This window comes from Pholcus phalangioides, unplaced genomic scaffold (assembly GCF_987345545.1).
Source record: "Pholcus phalangioides strain wild (caught in Gottingen) unplaced genomic scaffold, Ppha-v1.0 ptg000022l_1, whole genome shotgun sequence".
Taxonomy (NCBI): domain Eukaryota; kingdom Metazoa; phylum Arthropoda; class Arachnida; order Araneae; family Pholcidae; genus Pholcus; species Pholcus phalangioides.
In genome coordinates, this window is record NW_028301615.1 from 40,934,310 (window position 1) to 40,956,109 (window position 21,800).

Here is a 21,800-nt window from a genome sequence, read left to right on the forward strand (position 1 = left end):
TCTTTCCATGCTCCTTTGTGTTGTCTGTAGCCTCTGTATCATCTTGCTTGAGAGTGTCCATGTTTCAGCTCCATCAGTCATTGCTGGTAGCACACACTGGTTAAGCACTTTTCTTTTCAGGCGTAATGGCATGTGACTCTTCAGAATTACACAGTTTTTGCCAAAAGCACTCCATCCAATCAATCCTGATCCTTCTGTTTATTTCATTAATGATTCTGTTGTCCATGGTAATTTCTTGTCCCGGGTTTAAATAGCTTTCTACTTCTTCTATCTCTGTTTTTGAGCAAAGTTTTTTTCCTCTTCAATGCAAAGGGGTTGAACATAACTTTAGTCTTTTGCAGATTCATTTTTAAGCTCACCTGAATACTTGCCTTCGCCAGTTCTTGTATCATTTCTTCTAGTTCGTCTGAATTACTGCTGATAACAACAATGTCGTCTGCAAAACGCAAATGGTTGAGAAATTATCCATTTATTTCGATTCATTTCTCATCCCAATCCAGTTTTCTGAATACTTCTAAAACAGTGGTAAAGAGTTTTGGTGAGATAGTATCACCCTGTCGGGCTCCTTTTCCAAGTTTAAGCTTTGCTTTTCCTTTATCCAAACGAATGGTTGCAGTTGCTTTATCATATATTTTCTTGATATTGATGTATGTCTCCTCTATCCCAAATACATCTAGAGCTTTAAAAACAGCAGATGGTATTATTGCACTCAAATGCTTTTTCAAAATGAATGCAGGTCATACACAATGGTAATTCATATTCCTCATGTCTCTATCCCTGACTGTTTAAATGTGATCAATTGCACTAAATCCACTTTGAAAACCACTTGCTTATTCTTTTGGTTGTGCTGTGTTCAATGTGAATTCAAGCCTATATGTCATCACTTTGGTGAAGATTTTATAAATTACCTATATAAGACACTAATTGGTCGACAATTCTTAATATCCTCTTTTTCACCCTTTTTCTAAAGAAGAACCATCATTGCATTATTCCAATCTTCAGGCGCATCAAATTTTGTGAGACAATTTGTGAACAAAGCAGCTAGCATACTGGAAAATTCTTCTCCTGCTTCTTTAATAATGTCTATTGAAATCCCATCTTCACCTGGTCATTTCCCCCTTTTCATACATCTTATAACCTTATAAATTGTAGACTTCTTCTGTTGGCACAGGTGCACAGGTACAAATTCTGTTCTATTTTCTTTTCTTCCTGCTCCCTTTTCTTTGTTCCGATTCCCTTCACTTTTATACAGAGTATTATTCCTCAACAATACTAATAATTTCATTTTTATCTTTTGTGATGGAACATATATATATATATATATTTTTTAACTATAACATTTTTGCTTTCATACTCTTGGGGAGTTGCCGCAGCACAGAAAAAACCTCCTTTTAGAGCACATTAACTTTGCTCTTTTTCTTACGTGGCTTGCTCAACTCCTTTCCTTTCTCCAACTGCCGCCAAAACTCAGTATTTTCCAGTATTCTTTCTTGATAGCACGTGATCCGAAGCCTGTGATTGGATGAAAGTATAGGATCACGTACTCTCCCCTTCAGTATCTCCTGTACCAGATCATTTGTCTGCTTTTCGAGCGTCAGTTTGATGATGGTTCATGGCTCATACATCTTACGCTTGACGAAATTCATGATTTAACACGTCGAGGAATCGGCACATACCAGGTGCTCCAAGGCATATTGCTCCTATTCATTAACACATAATTGTTCTATTTCACTAATACATTTTGATTTTTAATTTCAGCAAATATTATTGATTCTTTAACACACACTTCACATTCTTACTAGAAAGAAATACTATTATTATTATTATTATTATTTTTAATAAGCACACACATTATTATTCTTTTAACATTTTTCGTTTCAGTTTTAAGAAATATTATTCATTTCATATTTTTAAATTTCATTGCTCTGGTGTGAGCCAACCCACGGTACTGCACTCAACTCTATCCACCTGATACGCGACATACTCAGCTACGCAAAATATGTATAGTATTGTCACAAGTGGAGTCCCTCAAGGGAGTTTCCTTGGCTCCTTACTTTTCTCACTTTTTATTGATAAGCTCGATCAAGGTATCGATGGGACTATTAGCCAATGTGCAAATGACTTGAAGCTAATAGAATGTAATCAGGAATAAAAACAACAGAGAGTTGCTCCAAACCATCTTAAACAGGATTGCAGCATGGGTAAATGAATAGAGCCTGACGTTTAGCAATGACAAGTGCATGGTCGCTTATTTTGGTTCGAACAACCCACATTTCACTTACGAGTTGAATGATGTTATTGTTCTGGATGCAACTAGGATCACTGATCTGGGTATTCTTATGGATGAGCGGCTCTTTTTGAATATTGTTCAGTGGTGGTTAGAAAAGCGAGAAGAATGCTTGGTTTCATTCTGAAGGTGTCTTTGTGCGTCCTCCTAAAGTGATTCTCCCACTTTTCTGGGGATTAGTTTGTCCTGGGCTAGAGTATGCCGTAAGGGTTTGGAGGCCTTACCAACAGAGGGATATAGACTTGATCGATAGTGGGGCACAGAGAGGACTACGCGTGCTCTTATTGGTACACAAGGCTTGAGCTATGCAGAAAGACTTGATTTTTTGAATATGTCTTCATTGGAAGAATGCAGGTGTCGGGGGGGGGGGGGGGAAGGACAATGATGGAAGTTTTTTAAATTTCCAACTAGATGGGTAGGAAAGGGAGGACTGTGAATTATTAATGTGGCTTTAATTGACTGCTTTGAAAAGTAAACAAAAGCATCGATTGGTAAGAGACAACTCAAGGTTGTGGTATTACAGAGATTTTTCTCTAATAGGGTTGTGAATAATGGATTAACTTACTCTGGGGGGAGAGGGGGGGGGGTAGTGAATTCCAAAACAATTGACACGTTCAGAAAGAAATATGATAAGCTTATTGGGGTAAATCCAAAAACTATCCATTCTTAGATAAGACAGCCATAAATATTTTTTATGGGTGAATTGCTTATTGGTGTTTGGTTTGTTTATTGGTTTCTACAAAGCAGGTAAAATGTATTGAGACCTCCTCTAAGATTAACAGTTTGACACAGCAGCTCTTTAAAGGTTTTCTAAAGGAAAGAACTGATACCATACATATATTGTTCGATACTAATCTATTACCCATACGTTTTACTATTAACAGGCCAGTAGAGTCCCAAATAATTTCGATGCAGTTTCTTACCCTTCAGGAATGATGCTGTAGGCATTAGAAGAAAAAAAACTAAAAAGTGAATATGGCCACATTTCAAACAATTTAAATCTGTTTGTTTGAGACTCGCTGCGTCTGCTGATTTCTCAAAAAGTGCAATAAATTCTCACTTGAGTTTCACTTAGAAATATCAAAAGCAGCGTCTCTTCATATCTGTAACCTAAAGTTTATGGTTTTGTGTTGATAATGCAAATAGAATATTATTTAAGCTATGCGTGTTTCCACAACCTACAAAAATTACATAGATTTCATATTTGGAAATCATGTTCATAGATTCAAAAGATTTGGAGTTTGAGTCGAAGTCAAAACTTTAAATAATGTCAGGTAATTGAAATTGTGGGTCGAATAAATGAAATACTTCAACAGTGAAAGGTATGGGGATGAATCATGGAAGGAGCTAAACATCTTATAAATGTGGAAGTCATGTAACAGACGTAAATGGGGTCTCACTGAGGTGTGGATCCCCTTGCACACAAGTGGAGTTAGGAGGCATTTACACACAACCGAGCCCCTTTTTGGCCTTTCTTACTCTTTCTTTTATTTCCTTCCTAAAGTTATAAGAGGAACTGTTTTCACATCAAATTGTTGAATTCCATGTGAAAACAGTCATATTACTACTTTAGCACAAAAAAAAAATTCATCTCAAACTATTTTTTATGTGTATAGGCTGATGTATTCAATACAGTTCAGATTATATGTTTTATGCAGTGGGGTGGAATCAACGGTGGGTTCACCAGGTGCCTGCCCTGGACTTCTTATGGAAAACTGCAACTTTACATTTTATTCTAATTTAAGAAGCTCAATATTTTCTTCTGTGCCCAGGGCCCTCAACCGACATTAATCCGTTTCTGGTTATATATGAAATATTGTTCTGTATTTAAGCAAACTCACACAAGTTGCTTCGTTCGCTTGCGGGTGAGAAACCTCATTGTGAACCAAGATGCTTGTCATCCAACGAGACATCAGATTTTTGTGATTATTGTAAATCTTACCAAATTGAATAAATATGGTATGGTAAATATATACCAAATTGTTGGTCAACAAACCAATAATTTTCTTACTTGAAATCTGATTATTTATAATTTCTGAGGGGTTTGAAATCTTTCTACGGTTAACAGTTATGAGGAAAAATAGAAGAACACATTTTTTTATAAGGGTCTCTCAGTTTATCTAGAGCATTATTTCAAAATTAATTTGAAAGTACAAGTAACTGATGATTACTTGATGAGTAACTGATTAACTGATGAGTAACTGATGATAAATGAATGGAGCATGACGTTTAGCGTAGATAAGTGCATGGTCGCTCATTTTGGTTCGAACAACCCACGGTTCTCTTACGAGTTGAATGGTGTCACTATCCCGGATGCAACTAGAGTCACCGATTTGGGAATTCTCATTGACGAGCGACTTAAAGTTTTCTGAACACTGTTCAGCGGTTGTCAAAAAATCGAATAGAATGCTTGGTCTCATTTTCAAAAAGGTCTCTTCGCGTTCTCCTAAAGTCATTCTTCCGCTTTTTCGAGGCTTAGTTCGTCCTGGACTGGAGTATGCTGTAAGGTTTTGGAGACCATACCTACAGAGGGACATAGACTTGGTTGAAGGGGTGCAGAGAAGAGCTACGCGTGTCCTTATTGGCACACAGGGCTTGAGTTATGAAGAAAGACTTCATTTTTTGAATATGTTTACATTGGATGAACGCAGGTGTCGAGGAGATATGATCGAAGTGTTCAAAATTTTCAATGGGATGGATAGGATGGACCATGAACTTTTAGTACACCGCCAATCGACTGCTTTTACAAGGGGACACCAGTATCGATTGGTGAGGGACAATGCAAGGTTATGGTGTCGCAGGGAATTTTTCTCCAATAGGGTTGTTAATAAATGGAATAGCTTACCCCCGGAGGTAGTAAATTGTAACACAATTGACACGTTTAAAAAGAAATACGATAAACATGTTGGGGTAAATCGAGAAGCTATCCATTCTTAGAATAAGACAACCATAAGTATTCTTTATGGGCATTGTATAATATTTTATCATGTGTATATATTGTTTGTAATTTGTAATTGCATTTTTAATTGGGTTGCTGTATTTTTGAAACATATGACAACCATATTTTTATGGGCATCTTTTTATCAGCCGCCTCGTTGGGCATTTTGCCTGTTGTGGCGTTGTATTTGTATTTGTATTTGTATTATAATTTTGGTTAAAAAATGCAATGATAAATGTTGATTACTAATTATGTTAACTGAGCATTACACTGCCTTTTTCTTTTCCAGCCTGCTTGGCTCCATCTTTGACACCTTTATTCTTGTGTGATGTCTGGTTGAATTTGTATGAGAACCTCAAAACCTCAATGAAATTTTGCTAATCTCATAAATTTTTCTTAACTTTTTCGTAGCACAGTAGAAATCACTAAACCTCCTATGAAATGCTGTATATTTTTTAATAAAATAGTCTTTCTTTAAATTTTCCGCAGGTATAAAGTAAATACAAATACCAATACAACGCCACAACAGGCAAAATGCCCAACGAGGTGGCTGAGAAGAAGATGCCCATAAAAATATGGATGTCATATAGTATAGAACTGAGCACGCCCAGGCTCTGTCACTTTTGCGATATAAGCTCATTGATGGTGAGATCGTGGGCGTGCCAGAAAAAAACTCAAGCCGGCTGGGACCAACATCCACACCCCCACACTCAAACCCCCAATCCCAGGGCACATCACCGCTCGACAAGCCAGGACAGCACCGCGGGCGCAATCCCCCTTCAGCCCCGTCGACGTGGCCCACAACGCCCCAACACGCCCTGCGAAGGGAGACTCCCGACCATCCTGACGAACCTCTACCGCAGACACAATATTATACAATGCCCATAAAAAAATACTTATGGTTGTCTTATTTTAAGTATGGGTAGTTTCTCGATTTACCCCAACATGTTTATCGTATTTATTTTTAAACGTGTTAATTGTGTAAGGGGGTATAGGGAAAGTTTTCCATTGAGAAATTAATTTTACAAACATCTGTGCTTGTCAATGCATAAGAGGCTTTTAAGGAGGTGAGTTATCTCACCAATATCACAGAGAAAATGTGAAACTTATTTGAATCAAGGATTACTACAGAAATTTGAATCATGGAAATTGTATCATTTTCAATTGAAAGGGTTTTTAATCTGAGGGTTTAAACTATTGATGTATAACAACCTTATTTGATTATTATTTTATATTTTATGCTTTTCAGAGAAAAAAAATTATGTATGATTTACATTTATTGCTTTTAGTTACTGTTCTGGCAATTTTCCATGACCTCCATGTTGACGTGAACCTATATGCGTTGGTGTTTGGAGAAAGCATTCTTAATGATGCTGTGGCTATTGTACTTTCTGGGTAAGTAATGAATGAGCCAGCCATTTACATGTGATTGCTATATAATATTCTACTTTGTTTCTCTTTGGCTTAATTTTTTGTTTCTTTCCCCCTACTAATGTTTCCTTACTTTGGTCTTTGTTGAATAACATTCAAACTCATATGTTTATCTTTCTGTTTAACAGCTCAATGTAAGTAAAATATTATTTCAGTATCAGGGTGACTAATACTATGGGGTGTTAGAAAAAAATGATGAGAGTAGTACATATAGAGGTTAAAGAAATACGTACAGTGGAAACTTTAGTGGTGGGTTTACGAGCGTAATTCGTTCTGTGAATTTACTCTCAATTCAAATCATTCCTATATTGAAACAAATTTTTCCACATAAAATAATGGAAACTGTGGTATTTTCTACAATTATCCATTTGCATAAAAAATACTGGTAAAACATTTATTCAATAATATAACAAATAATATATACAATAATTCCATAAATTAAACTACTGTACAATAATATTTACAAATTAACTTACTCTGGAACTTATACAATAACACTTTTTCCTCTTTTTGAGGATTTTGTGGGCATGGGAAATTGCATTGTTGTGTTGGACAGATTCATTGTTCGCAGTGCTAAAGTTTTGTATGGATGGGTCTTTTCTATGAAATTTTCCATTTTTTCCCACATATTAAACATCCTTCTATTTTCATTTGAAGTGAGGGATTTCTCATTTCTTTATTCCTCTTTCTCAGATGAGATCCTGTTCATAAACTCTTCCTGTTGCACGCAATGGAGATCTATGAGTTTGTCTATAGTCAATTCCTAGCCACGTTCCTCCACTAGTTTTCGAATGTCATTCTCATTCATCTCAAGTACCATAGTCTACATCAAGGACACAATCTCTTAAGTGGTGGCTCATGTTCATGAGCTAACCCCTCTAAGTCATGTTCAATAATGCAATCATCCTACAGTTTTAGCAGAATGAAGTGTTCTCTTGGTGACCTCATTCTAGTCCTTATCGATAAACTAGGAGCAATGCCTAATTTAGAAATGGTTTTTCCAAAAATCTTATAGAGAGAGGGTAAGGCATGTTCTCTCTGTTTAGCATGCTGACTTGAGACTGTGGGGGTGATGAATACCCACAATATGCGTGTGTGAAAGTGGAGAAACATCGGTTCAGTTATAATCATGTGAAACTGAGCAAAGAAAGCGCAAAATGTTTTCTTGTAACATAAATCATTGCTCATTTATAGAGTCAAACTTTATTTAAAATGTTTGCTTCTCCTGTAAAACACTCATGAATCAAATTTCCACTGTGTTATATAAACACTATTCTTTTTATATTAAAAGATTTCTCTCTGAATTCATGTCAAATTGGCTTACTTGTTTCAAATATTTCTTTAATCAATGTTTTAATGGCAGATGTGTATTAAAAAAAATGTTTTAAAAGTAAGGCCTAATTTAATTAAAAAACAAGAAAAAATAAGAGTAATGCTAACAGTTCAAAAGCACATACATGTTCTTAGTATTTTTTTTACACTGGCACTTTTTCTTCTATCATTTTTGATGTATGAAGAGTTTTTTAAACCCTCTACACTCTACATAAACTCTGTCAGCCATTCAACTGTGTTCTGAATTCATGGTTGCAATTTTAAATATGTTTCACAGCAAAGTTATTAGGTAGTTTTTTCAGGCCTTATTAAGTCTTCCAAAAGAACACCTAATTTAGCTTCAAAATATGGTTTCAATGATCTATATTTGAGATTAGGGTGATGTACTTAAATTTCATCTTGTTCCATCAATAAATCTAATTACTGCCTGAACGAATCAATTGGTGGGAGGATTCATCTTCACCCTCAGTTACCGTTTTCCAGTCACTTTTTATGTCACTCAAAAACGTTTCCGAGTTTCTAAAATGTATGAAATGTTTTTAACATAGGGAAAAATATCTCCAGAAATATTTGAGAAATTTTTTCCTTTTTTCAGAGTCGGGCTTAAATTACATGTTTATGTGCGATAAAAAAAAGTCATTCGTCACCGTAGGCTCTATTAGAAAAATAGTTTGTCTTGACATGTACTATCACCACCTCTCATTTAGTGGTAGAGTTCTAGGACACCCTTTGTATATACAGGGTGCAGGTAACAAGGCATATGGTGTATGGTATTTTACTGGCTAACCATTGATCCTAGAGGCATACTTCCAATTAGAAAAAGTATCCAAATAACATATCTGTAGTACTCAGATATGTCAATTATGTTGCTAGGGCTTGTGTAGGTGTTAAAATAAAAATTTTAACTTTTTATACGGACACCCTGTGCTCAAAAATCCAATTAGAAAGTTGGTGCCCTGTCCTGGGCAGTAACTAGGATTTTTGCCACCCCCACAACTTTAAAGTTCGATAATTTCATAACAGTGTTCTTTGTTCCCATATGAATTTTGCTGCCCAGGGCAGTTGCTCTTCTCTAGTTCTGGCCCTGACCCTGTCTTTCCTAATGCCAAAAACAACAAAAAAAACTGGGTTTTTAAATGCAACATTTGGATTCAAAAAATGGAGCCAAAAACTAGGGATAAACCAGCATTAAATACAGGTTAACATTTTATTATTTATTAATTTATGTATCCAGAGTATTGCTTGGCCGAGGCCCATACAAGGGACATGCATTTGAAGCTGTTTTTTTCCCCAACTTTCCCCCATTTTTCGAATTTGAATATCTCAGCAAATATTGCACTTAGATACATGGACTTTTTTCTTGTTGGCACCAGGAGATACAGGGCAATAACTTTCTAATTTGGTTTTTGGGCACAGAGTGTCTGTGTAAAAAGAATTTTTTTATTTTAATACCTACATAATCCCTTGCAACATGATTGACATATCTGAGCACTACACATTATTTGGATACTTTTTCTATGTGGAAGTATGCCTCTAGGATCAACGTTTTGCCAGTAAAATGTCATATTCCCTGTTACCTATGCACCATGTATATTCACATTGCATATATTTCATAAAATTCTTTTGTCTTAATTTTACATTGATGTTCTTTATTTTGCTTTTGAAAAAAAACATAACCCAAAAAATTATTTTTGTTATTATTATTCTAGAGCAATCAGTAACTATGAAGAACAGTCTCACATTGGTGACAGTGGTTTTCAGACAAAAGCAGCTTTCCGCTCTGTGGGGAACTTTGTGTATATATTCGTGTGTTCGTTTTTCATCGGCTCAGCTACTGGATGCTTTACTGCTGCTATATCCTCTCAAATAACTTCTAAAAATAATTTATAGAAGTTCAAATCCACTCTTATATGTTTTTGAATTCAGTGATTAGAAAATTGAAGATGTAGTAAAATGTCTAAGGAAAATATTCAGTTTTGGGAATTTATTTTGACATTAAATGGAATATAATGTATTAGAAAAATCTCAGTCTTTTTTTAAATTTCTGTGAAAAATAGATATTGCATTCATTGTAGGTCTACATATGTTATGATGAACTTATAAATCCGGTTACTATGCATAATCTTTCGCAGAGCATTTTGGTAAGCAGTTTGATAAATTTCCCTAAATTTAGGTATAGTACCCAAGCATCATTGGTAAAGATGATAAATTTTCCTAGATTAATCACTTTCACTGTCGATTATGCTTAGAACCCAAGCATTGTTGGTAAATTTGATACATTTACCTAAATTAATCAATTTTACTGGTGATTATGCATATTACCCAAGTGTCCATGATAAATTTAATAAGTACTAAGAAAATTATCGCTTTTACACCAACAATTATGCATAATATCCAAGCATAGCTTTGTTGGTAAACATGATAAATCTAATCCCGTAGCTGAATCCCATTTTAACAAATAATATTATAGCAAAAATCTTGTTTTAACGAAAACTTTTCTAATTCCCCAGATAAGTTTATATTGTAAAAATGCAAAAACCTGGAATTCATTTATCATTTATACCAAAATTTGTTATAAGTTATTTCTCTGGTCTCTTGGAGTTTGCTATAACGGGATTTGACTGTATATGATATATGATAATTCATACATGCATTGTATCATTGTACAATCATAAAATTTGTAATCATTATATCAGGGTCTGAGTATATTCATTATGCATTTGAATTTTATTCAAACTCAAGAGAGAAAATTTGAAAAATGTTTTTATTTACCACAATTCAATTTTTGTTTAGTTTTTCTTTAATAATTTTCACGTGACAAAGTTTACAAGGCTATGTGACTTTCCACTGTTGGAGTCCAGTCTGTTTGTTTTGATGTCTTACAGCACATTTTTGATGGCAGAAGCAGCTGATTTGACAGGTAAGCTTGACTTGGTACACGTACAGATTTTTTTTTTTCAAGTTACCCTGCACTTGATTGTTTTGAAAAATTTTTTTCAATTAGGAAGGCAGGCAAAAAATTTTTGTAAGATCATCTAGATAAACTGAATTTTTAAAAAAAATTTCTAATAAATAAAATGAATATCAATTTCTGAAAATGAAACTAATATGTTTACTCCTGTATAGGACAAGGTTTTTATTGAATTTTCACTACTTCAAAAACCTAGGCCGTCCTATATGTGTGAGTGAATATTTAAATAAAAAAATGTCACTTGAAGACAAAAAAAAAGGAATTAATTTAAGAAATAACTCTAGAACACTAATGATACAGTGAAACCTCGGTAAGTCATAATTTTTCTTCAATCCTGTTCAGCTTTCCGTAGATAACAATGGTATTACACACTGTTACTCATCACTAATTTCGGTTAACTCGTCACCATAGAAAAGTTTGAGAGAGAAAAACAGATGATTTCTATGGCTTCCATTGGTACAGTACTTCCATTGGTAGTTTCAAGAGCTTAATAACAACATTGCGTTATGTTTAGAAGGGACCATAAAAGCCTTGTGTACCAAAACAGAACAGCTGAAATAAAGGAAATAACACAGAGGAAGTTCATTTGCCGAATAAAAAAAGTTCTTGGAGCGTTAGGACTGTTCAAGCTGGACCTGATTCCTGCATGGGGCTCCCCATTAATTTGGGGCTTGAACAAAATATCTCTGTTGACAAACCAGACACCAGACATGTTTTCAAAGTTGAGAAGGCCCTCTAATGTCTGTCTGCACTGCCCAATGTCTGTTTTGCACTGTCCATTGTAATTCATTAATATGAAATTGATTTTCTGTGTGTGTATGTTCTCTATACAAATCTACAATTTTAGACTAATCTTCGCAAAATTTTGCATGCATATATATGAAACTTGGGCTGACTTGATCAATAGGCTACTTTAAAAGTTCAATAGAGCTGAGCAAATGCCTGAAATATGCAAAAAAACTGTCGGGCAACACAATGGTTTCTCGGTCTCTACAATACCTTTTAGAATGTTTACTTCAGTTAACATGGTTCCCAAACAATAAGTTTCAGACATGTTTATTCCTTTACAATGGTTTATCACTTCTTTTATACTCTCAGTATGGAGAAAACCTGAGTAATGCTGGTATTATAGCTTGTGTTATATAATTTGAAATTTATACAATTTCCATAGTATTGTACATTGAACTTAAGTCACCACTCAACTTAAGCCGTTAAAATTTTGTGAAATGTGAGCGCTGGCTTATTGAGGTTTTACTGTAATTTAGACTGATTGAAAATGATCATTCATGATTTTTCAAAAATTGAATTTGATGTAAAAATTAGTGTTAAAATCAGAGGGTAAAATAATTGAAAATTAATTACAGTAGAACATCGATTATCTGAACATATCAGGACCGAAGGATGTTCGAAAAAGTGAAAAGTTTGAAAAATTGATTTCAAAACTAATTTGATAATGCAAAGGAATAATTTGAAATTCAGCAACAGAACCTTAAAATAATAGAATTTAACCAAATTCTGAAAAGTAAATGAAAAAAGGTAGTGTATCACAAAAGAAAAAATAAAATGGTAAAACAAATACATAGGTGCATGAGATAAATAATGCCATACCACCATCAAACCATTCAAAAAAATGAATCTATCTTTAATTGCATCAACTTGCTTATGCGACATTTTGCAGCCTCATCCCATAATAGTTTCAACATTAACAATTGAAGCGGGTCAGCGTTAGGCCACGATTCTAACCATGCGAGACATTTTGTGAAACACTGTTCTGCCTCACTGTGCATTATTACATCTGCCGTTGGTTCATCTTCATCACTTTCACAGTCATCCTGGTCAACTTGATCATTCACTTTTGTAATTATTTCTCTGTCAACCAAAAAATGATATCCCGGATCATTACTATCAATTTTCAACCACTGAGACACATCATCATCATCACAGGACTGGAATACAGAATTCCTGAAGCATATCTAAGCATTCTTTTGTATCTGGAATATTTTGATCGTCTTCAGTGGTTGCAATAAAACCATGAAAATATGGGCATAACTTCCTAAAACTTTGCGAGATAGTGACCCGAGGAAAAGAATTCCAAGCTTCAGTTACCATGTAACAGCAGTTTTTCACATTCAGTGTTTTTGCAGTAAAAGACAAGATATCTTGCAAAGAATTCTCTTCCTCAATCAATTATTTTTAGCAACTGCTTTCTATACCGGTGTTTCAGGCTCTCCAGTACACCCTGATCAAGTGGTTGAATAAGGGAAGTCGTGTTTGTAGGCAAAAACACGCAAACTGTTCCCTCATTTTGGAGCATTGAACAGTGGGTGTGCCGGGTGCATTATCCATCAATAAAACTGCTTTGTCTAAACCTTTTTCTTTTAATCTTGTTTTGACTTCTGGGACCATTGCATTGAAACTATTCAGAAAGCAACTTAGAATCCATCCAAGCATATTTCTGCGACAAATATTTCACCGGTAATGAGCGAACATTAACATTTTTGAAACATCTTGGATTGAGACTTTTCCCTACCACAGTCAGGGGCAAGCTTTGAGTCCCAGTCGCATTATTTGCACATGCAAGGATTGTATCACAACCTTTTATTTTCTTCCTTCCAGGAGGTGTAGATTCAGTTCCACAAACAAGAGTTTTTGATGGGAAAGCTTCCCAGTAGAGTCCTGTCTCATTGCAGTTGTAAACTTGATTGGCCATTAAACCTTCGCCTTTGACAATTTTTTTGAATTCCTTAACAAATTTGACTGCGTTTTCTGAATTCACAGAGTTTTTTTCCTTAATGCTAAGTTGACGAATTTCATGTCTTGACGTGAAACGCTGCAACCAACCCACGCTCGCTTGAAAATGTTTATCACCTAACATTTCATTAAAGAGTTTAGCTTTCTCCTGAAGCATCGGTCCACTTATCGGAACACTATCGGTTCTTTTTTGTATGAACCATGTGTAAACAGCTTTGTTCAGCTTTTCATTCTCTGCCTATTTCATTGTGAATTTTTTCCTTAGTCCATCTGCTGTTTCCAATCTTGCTGCTAAATTTTCTATTTTATCTCAATTTTTTTTTTAAAATCACTGATGTCCATATTCAGTTGCAAGTTTCCTCACACCATCACCCGCTTTCAATCTTTTCACAATTTCTAATTTTTTTTCAATGTTTAAAACAACACGTTTTCATTTTGTCACCATTCTGCACTTGAGAAAAACGAAAAGTGTTGACACTACTAAATCTAAAGAAAGATTCAAAAATATCTGTTTTTAAGCAAGCTAGAAAAGATACACCCCCCCCCCCCGACAAAACCGTGATAATAACAGTTTTATTGTCAAGAAGACCCTCACCTCCCTTTCATTAAGGCGCACCCACAGGATTAAGATGAATTCGTAGACGAAAAAAAAAAGAAGCTAAATCTGCTCCTATTCACGTGTTTGTTTGCTTATCAATCATGTATAACTACATACACTGTACCCGAATTCACCATTGTTTGCATCTATAGCTCGCAGGTGCGGTATGTACAATTGTTTGGAAGTGGATTATTGTACAATAAAATGAAGCTATCGAGTTGGGAGATAAGAGGATTCTCTCAAGTTCCAAGAAAATACCAACTGTTGAGCATCATTGATTATAGAAAACTTAAAATGCGCTAGGTCGACAGAGTTGTTCGGAAAATTGATGTTAGGATAATCTGTGTTCTATTGTAATAGAGTAATCAAAAATTGATGAATAAAACAATCGAAAACTAATGATAGAAATACTTCCAGAATGTAATGAAAATTTAGAATTTCTGAAATTTTTCAATGCTTTTGGGGCAAGTAGTTTGATTCAGGACTCCAGGCCAGAACAGGGATCCACACAGTGGTTTCAGGGCAGTGGACAGTATTTTGTAATGCCATTCTGAGCACTTCCAGTATTTATTCAGAAATCCCTTTTGCAATAATACCTTACTTATGTCACCCTGCATTTACTTCATGTTACCCTAAAAATCTAATGCTGTCATCTGTGAATAAACGAAATAAAGAGTTGAATTAATAAATCTAGTTTTTTTCCTTATTTTGATCTATAAAATCATTCCTCATCCTGTGTGTTAAGATCATCTTATATGTGAGTAAAATATGTTATATACATATATGTTACTTATCTACTTTCAGGCATCGTTGCGGTTTTGTTCTGTGGCATTTGTCAAGCCCATTACACTTATAATAATTTGTCAACAGAATCTAGAGCAAGAACAAAGCAGGTGAAGTGAAAAAAATCTGTAAAAAATTTATTACTGGAAATTTTTGGAAACGGTGATGTAATGAAAAATATGGTATCCTTAGAATTTTTGTGAAAATAATTTAAGTCATCTTTACGGTGTGAGCAAAGTTACCTGCATTATATCATCTACCCAAGGCCAGTCGATGCACTGATTTTTGTGAATGCAAAATTAAGTCTTGGCACTTCTGTCATTAACTATAAAAATAGGGGATATGTTAACACTCAGTTGCTGATGCTATTTTTTGGAGTAGATGAATCTGGCTGTCAGACAGGAGGGGGTGGGGAATTCACCATACCTTCCTTCAATCAATCATTTAACATTACTGGGGGAGCGGGTGCCAAAATATATGTTGAATTAAGTGAGAGTACAATTTTGTCATTGCTGATACCAGTCTTCAATTCCTAATTCTTCAGCCAATTCTTTTCTTTGATTAACTTTGGTAGTAACACACAACATTGCTTTCATTATCAAAGAAGAAGCAAAATGTCAAATTGTGCAATTTGAATTTTTCATTACTATCTGTCTTTGAATTTTTTTCTACTTGTGCTTGTTCCCCTTGTAACATTTTGCTGCATTCCGTCTCACATATTACGAACACCTCACACCTGGCCCTACGTTTATTAGCTTGATCAAATGTTGCACATAAAAACCAATCTGTATGAATATATTTTGTACTATAATGTCAAAATCTGATATAGCAAATTCAGATAAAGCAAACTTTTTGATATAACAAATTATGTTTTTTGCCCCTTTAGATTTTCTATGCGAGGTTAATTCATGCAGCTGTAGAGCACCTTAATAAACTTAATAAAGTATAAAAAAGTTAGATATAGCAAACTTTGCTAGTATCTTCAACCATAGGCGTGCACAGAATTTTCTCGCAAGGGGGTGTTCAGATTTCTTTTCCTTCTGTGGGGGGGGGGGGGGAAAGTTTAAGTTTTTTCCTGTAAAATAACACTATAATCTTGGCGGGGGGGGGGGGGGGGGGTTAGAACCCCAAAACCCCCCTTTGCGTACGCCAATGTCTTCAACCAAGAATGTTTTTGAGTGTTATATGTAAGTTTGCCAATCTTGGGCTTTTATAATGATAACTTTTGTTCTTGTATGATTTTGTTTGATACGATCCATATTTTTTCATTGCATTGGATATAAGGAACCTCTAGTTATAGCAGATCTAATTTCCAGTCCCTTTTAGTTTGATATAGCAGAGTTTGACTTAATGTACTTGGGAGGAAGAAGGATGGAGTTTTAGAATTGAATTTGTGTGATTATCACAATTACATGAGTCTAATTAGCCCTCACGTGCAGAAAATGACTGTTATGCGACAAATGATAGAGTGGTATTTTTCAATTCATTTTGTTTTTACTTTTTATTTTACACAGAAGTGTTTCATTCAATTTATAATGATGTAGCCAGTAATTTATTGTATATTAAAAACTTTTTTTTAATTTCAGCTCTTCGAACTCCTGAGTTTTGTAGCAGAAAATTTTATATTTAGTTACATTGGAGTATCTATGTTTACTTACGCTAAACATCGGTGGGACATTGGCTTCATTGTAGCATCATTTGTATCCTTTTATTTTCTGAGATATAGAAATTCACATTAGATCACTTTTCCCTAATTGTTTTATCCACCAGATTATGACCACTCTTATAAAAGGACAATTTTAACTTTTCATATTCTTATCTCTCAGAAACAGATGGTATATTTTAATAAATTCATTTTCCGTCTCAACCAGGTACAATATTATTCTACCAATTATTCGGATCAATTGGGACCAGACCCTATGCGGATAATCTAATAATTCATGAAAAAAAGGTTATTTTTTTATTTAAAGGAAACAAATTTGAATTTAACGCAATTTAATGACTGTGAAAATGATTTTGTTTACATTTTGTACTTACATACTGTATTAAAATGCATTATTACCTGAACATATATATTGGTCAAAGTCAGTTGTTTCGCTGCCGTCATTTTTGTGCAGCTAAGCTTTGCATCCGCTTGAAGGTGAGTAGCTGTACATGGTCACACTCAGAGGGCTGCCGCTCCATGCATTTAGTGCTGTGTCAAGACATTCCTAATGCCTTATTAGCTGATGGTCCCCGGCTCTTCGAATAGCAATGTCATTTGTCCTTGATGAGTTCTTCTCTTACATTTTAAATGAATTCATCAGTGAGAATTTAGAATCCAGAGTATCAAGAATCACACACCAGCCACTCACTTACACCCTCTGCAGTGCACTCAGAATATCAAGGAATTTTCATGATGTTTCTTGCGTGCTTAACTACTATTAAACCACCCATGTACCTCATAGATATTCCCCTGCGGAACTTCTAATGAATTGGTACATGTTGGAATGTGCTTATCTATGTTGTGAACCTAACGTGAAGCTTGTTTCTGTGTAATCCTTGTTGTGGTGCTGCCATCTACCACATATTTCCTGAACTATGAGTAAAGTGTAATGCTTGAAGATTTCATCGTTGTAGGTATGCTGCTCTCTGCGGCGAGACTTTTTAATGGGGAGATCGGCTTGCATTCACACCTCGAAGTTGGGAACCACAGAAAAACTTCAGCTAAACCCAACTTCAGCTGACCACCACTGCGGCTATGGTGGGGTTGAACCTGGGACTTTGCAATGGGAGTCCGTCACTATGACCACTCGACCACCACAGTGGCTTAACTAAAGTTTGTTCTGTTATTCCTGATTTTCACAGCCCTTTCTTTTCTTCTTTCAGTGTAGCCATTGAAAATGACAATACCAGTGACTCATTGTTTGTGCAATTACTAAACTCACACTTTTTTTTTTTATCATTCACTGATAAGAAACTTCTAAAATGCAGATTTTTTTTCCTCAAAGTGATCGGGATAGTGGTAATCCAGATTGCAACAAACCATTTGCATACTCAGTTTATTTTCTTTTTGTTTCCCAACATTGAATCAAATGAATGACAACAATGGAAGACAAATTTTTCCACTTTAACATTTATTCGAAGAAAGATTCTGAATTTTACACAACATAATTTTTCTAACTTGTTATAACACAGGAAGTAAATTCTTTTCGTTAGAGTTTTTAGCCATGAAAGTTTGACAAAATGGTTATCCCTCACCAATATAGTCCACATCTTCTAATTATGAATGTTCAGTCCTAGCGTTTCCCAGAGATGCCCTTTTAGTGATTATCGAAGGAGAATGAGTCCAGCTACGCCGATAGCAATAACCTGTTATCAACAGTAAGGTTTAATCCAGGAACGGCATCGGCAAGACTCCGTTGACAGCGTCAAGCTCTCACGATAGCCCAGGAAGACACACAATCCAATTCCTACTAGCCAATGATGCGGCAGCAAGAACAAGAGATCGAACGACTCAAGCGGTGCTAATGCATGCCACTAAAATCAAGTAGTAAGTAGTTCTGAATTAGCATTTCAACTGTGACTGTTCCCAGTGCTCTGCTGGTATTTGAAGGAAATCCTTCCCAGCATCCTTTGTCAGAACAACCATTCAGAAAGCAGATCGGCAGTCCTGTAAAAACTAAAACATTCTGACATAAAAATACTTATTTGCATAATCACACAGCATGAAATAATATTGTACAATAATGCCGTATGGAATCTGGCAACAACTCTAAATGAAAACATTGGAGACCTAGCCAGGGTCTACAATACTAAGCCTATTGCACATAGAAGAATTTCATTATGTTGTTTACCGCAAGGTGGTACATGGCCCACTGACGGCATGAAGGTAAAATATTGCACTTTCACGCATAATTATATTTACAAACACATTTATAATTTAATTCTACATTGCACATTTATATTATCAGATTTTATCCAAGATAGAGGATGAACCCCTGCGGGATCCCCACCCACGATTTGCGGGACCTCCCTTATCATAATATCGGCAATTTGCAGGTCCCCTCATGTTCAAGATAACTTTGGAGCCATTATTACTAATTCCTTGGGGGGAGGGAAGGAAGCATTCCTATGTTTCTTGTAGGCCTCATTCAAGTTCAAATCAGCAAGCCTTAATTTTATTTAATTATTTTTTACTAATCAATTTGATTATTTCTAAAATGAGAAGAAAATTTGTTCTTAATGGAAGTGTCAAAAAACCACTATTTTTGTAATTTTATGAATATTGAAATTGTATTCACATATTTATTATTGACTTAACAATTCATAATAGATTGCGATAGCAGTTGGCAGAGCTTTGCACGTGTATCCACTATCTGCTTTGCTCAATTTGGGAAGGCATAACAAAATTCCCTTGAATTTTCAACATGTGCTTTTTTTCTCAGGTATATGTCTTTCCCCTTTTAAATTTTTCATATTAAAAAAAAAAAACTTCATATGCATATGATGACAAAGTTTATGAGATTCTCCTAATGGGGAAAATGATTGGAATTTTGTAAGGTTAGCCGTCTATTTACAAAAAATTATTTTCAAAAAATATTAATTACTTACCAGTTCATAGTTTCCTTCAAATAAACTGCATATGTGTGGAACTTTTATTAATCATAACTATAGCAAATTTTTGTGTTTCATAAATTTAAAGTATTTATCCTAGTTAATTTTATTGTGCAGGGTTAAGAGGAGCCCTTGCTTTTGCATTGGCCATCAGGAACACTGTGTCGGAGCAAAGGCATGTGATGCTGACTGCCACATCTATCATTGCGATAGTTACAGTAATTGTATGTGGTGGATTTACAACACAATTGCTGGCATGGTTAGGCATACCGTAAGTATAAATTAATTTATTTTTATTCTTTTTTTTTTAGAGAATACCCCTACCAGAAGCTATCTAGCTCAAAAGAGCCACCTGTTATAAGTGGAATAACTATAATCAAAAACTTATGGATAATCATTCTGTAATCTAAATGCAATGAAGAAACATTTTTTAGAGATACTTAGGAAGAAAAGTCTGTTGTTGAAATTAAGAACAGATTAGAGAAATATGATGAACAGACAAAAGATCCTTCAAGAACAATGTAGAGAGCTAAAAACTTAAAATGAAAAAAAGACCCTATAAAAATTAGAATTCTGAAGAGTTTGATGAAAACAATTACATGTATAAATTTAAAAAAATGAAACAGTTCTTTTAAAATGGTATAAGAATCACATCAATTCAAGCTTTAGTTTCAGAGTTCCTCAATAATGAGCTGGATGTCTTGTTCTTATGAGACGGAGGCCAGGCTCCAGAAACTGCTTCTTTCTTGACAAGCAGCATAATTACCCACCACTTACTAGCAAAAAGTGAAACGTAAGAAGATATGTTATACCTCTTCCCCCCCCAAAAGTCACATGATGAAATGTGATTTAATGACCAGACAATATGAATGATGAACTGGATTTCAATGGCAATGTTTTCAACCAGTAAAGACAGTAATTTCGCCATTAACCAGTCATCTGGCTTTGATAGAACAGCATGTCATGAGCACTAATAGCACTCAATAGCACTAATTTTCAGTCTATTACAATTTAGGAAACTAATTTGTAATTAGAGAGATAGATGGCTTTTTCTCAGCCCAAGATATCAAGGAAACAGTTATTTTACAGATACTATGCTGAGGTGAACTCAGAAAGAAAAGTCATCTTGTCTCCGCCGGGACTCTCTCGAACCCATAACTTAACTCAGCATAATATCCAGAAAATAAATGTTTCCTTGATATCTTGGGCTGAGAAAAAGCCATCTATCTCTCTAAAAACCGTCCCACCTGGGGGCCATTTCCTGAAGTTAAGAGAGGCTACTAATGTTTCTACTTCAGTGCCTCATGCCACAGTGCTTGAAATAAGGAAGGCAGGGTCGTGTTTCCAGTGGTGTAGATGGTAGCATGCTTGCCCAGTTTGCAAGAGGACCTGGGTTCAAAGTCCCGGCAGAGACAAGATGAGTTTTCTTTCCGAGTTCACCTCAGTGTAATATCCAGAAAATAAATGTTTCCTTGATAATTTGTAATTGTTTCAATTATTAAATTTTTTTTGATAATTTAAAAAAAACCAGCAATTTCAATATATTCATAAAAAATTTTAATCTCAAAAATATTTTATTAGCTTTAAACTTCTAAAAAAAGGGGGGGGGGAGAGAAATTAATTGGCCAGATGACTGATTAAAAATTTAAAAATATGTTTTAACTTTACATTTCCAGTGTAAAAATGAAACTCTGAATGTTTAATGAGTGAAAGAAGAATCATAAGAGAGGAAGAATCATAATGAGTTGAGTTTTTGTGCAAAATAATTTTTACCTAAAAAGGGGTTGCTAAGAATTTTGTAGGAAAAAGGGGTAGCTTCAAACATTAGCCCCGTAGTCTATGGGAGATATTTATTTTTCATTTTGGCCAATAGAGCCAAATCATGGAGGAAAACTATAAACAATAACTGAAAAATATTTTGTTGCACTGTTTGAAAAATTAAAATTTTAAATTCTATTTTTTTGGTTTACTAAAAAATGATAAAACTGGAGCCACATCTTTTTTTGCAGCAAACTTTCAGACGAATTATAAAGTGATGCAAAACTGCATGTGAAATTTTCTCAATATTTTTTTGCTATGAATTCTTTTATTTCAATCGGCCTTGTTATTAAAG

General features: G+C 34.8%; 1 protein-coding gene across 1 annotated transcript in view; it reads left to right on the forward strand.

Annotated features, from left to right (window-relative positions):
- Nhe3 (Na[+]/H[+] hydrogen exchanger 3) overlaps positions 1–21,800 on the forward strand; it is an 81,020-nt gene that overhangs the window by 13,936 nt on the left and 45,284 nt on the right. Inside the window, exons 6-12 of the mRNA XM_089249258.1 lie at positions 6,515–6,620; positions 9,698–9,842; positions 10,803–10,908; positions 15,113–15,201; positions 16,678–16,791; positions 19,407–19,518; positions 19,805–19,958. Of these exons, the coding sequence (XP_089105384.1) occupies positions 6,515–6,620; positions 9,698–9,842; positions 10,803–10,908; positions 15,113–15,201; positions 16,678–16,791; positions 19,407–19,518; positions 19,805–19,958 (826 nt within the window). The remainder of the gene's footprint in view (positions 1–6,514; positions 6,621–9,697; positions 9,843–10,802; positions 10,909–15,112; positions 15,202–16,677; positions 16,792–19,406; positions 19,519–19,804; positions 19,959–21,800) is intronic.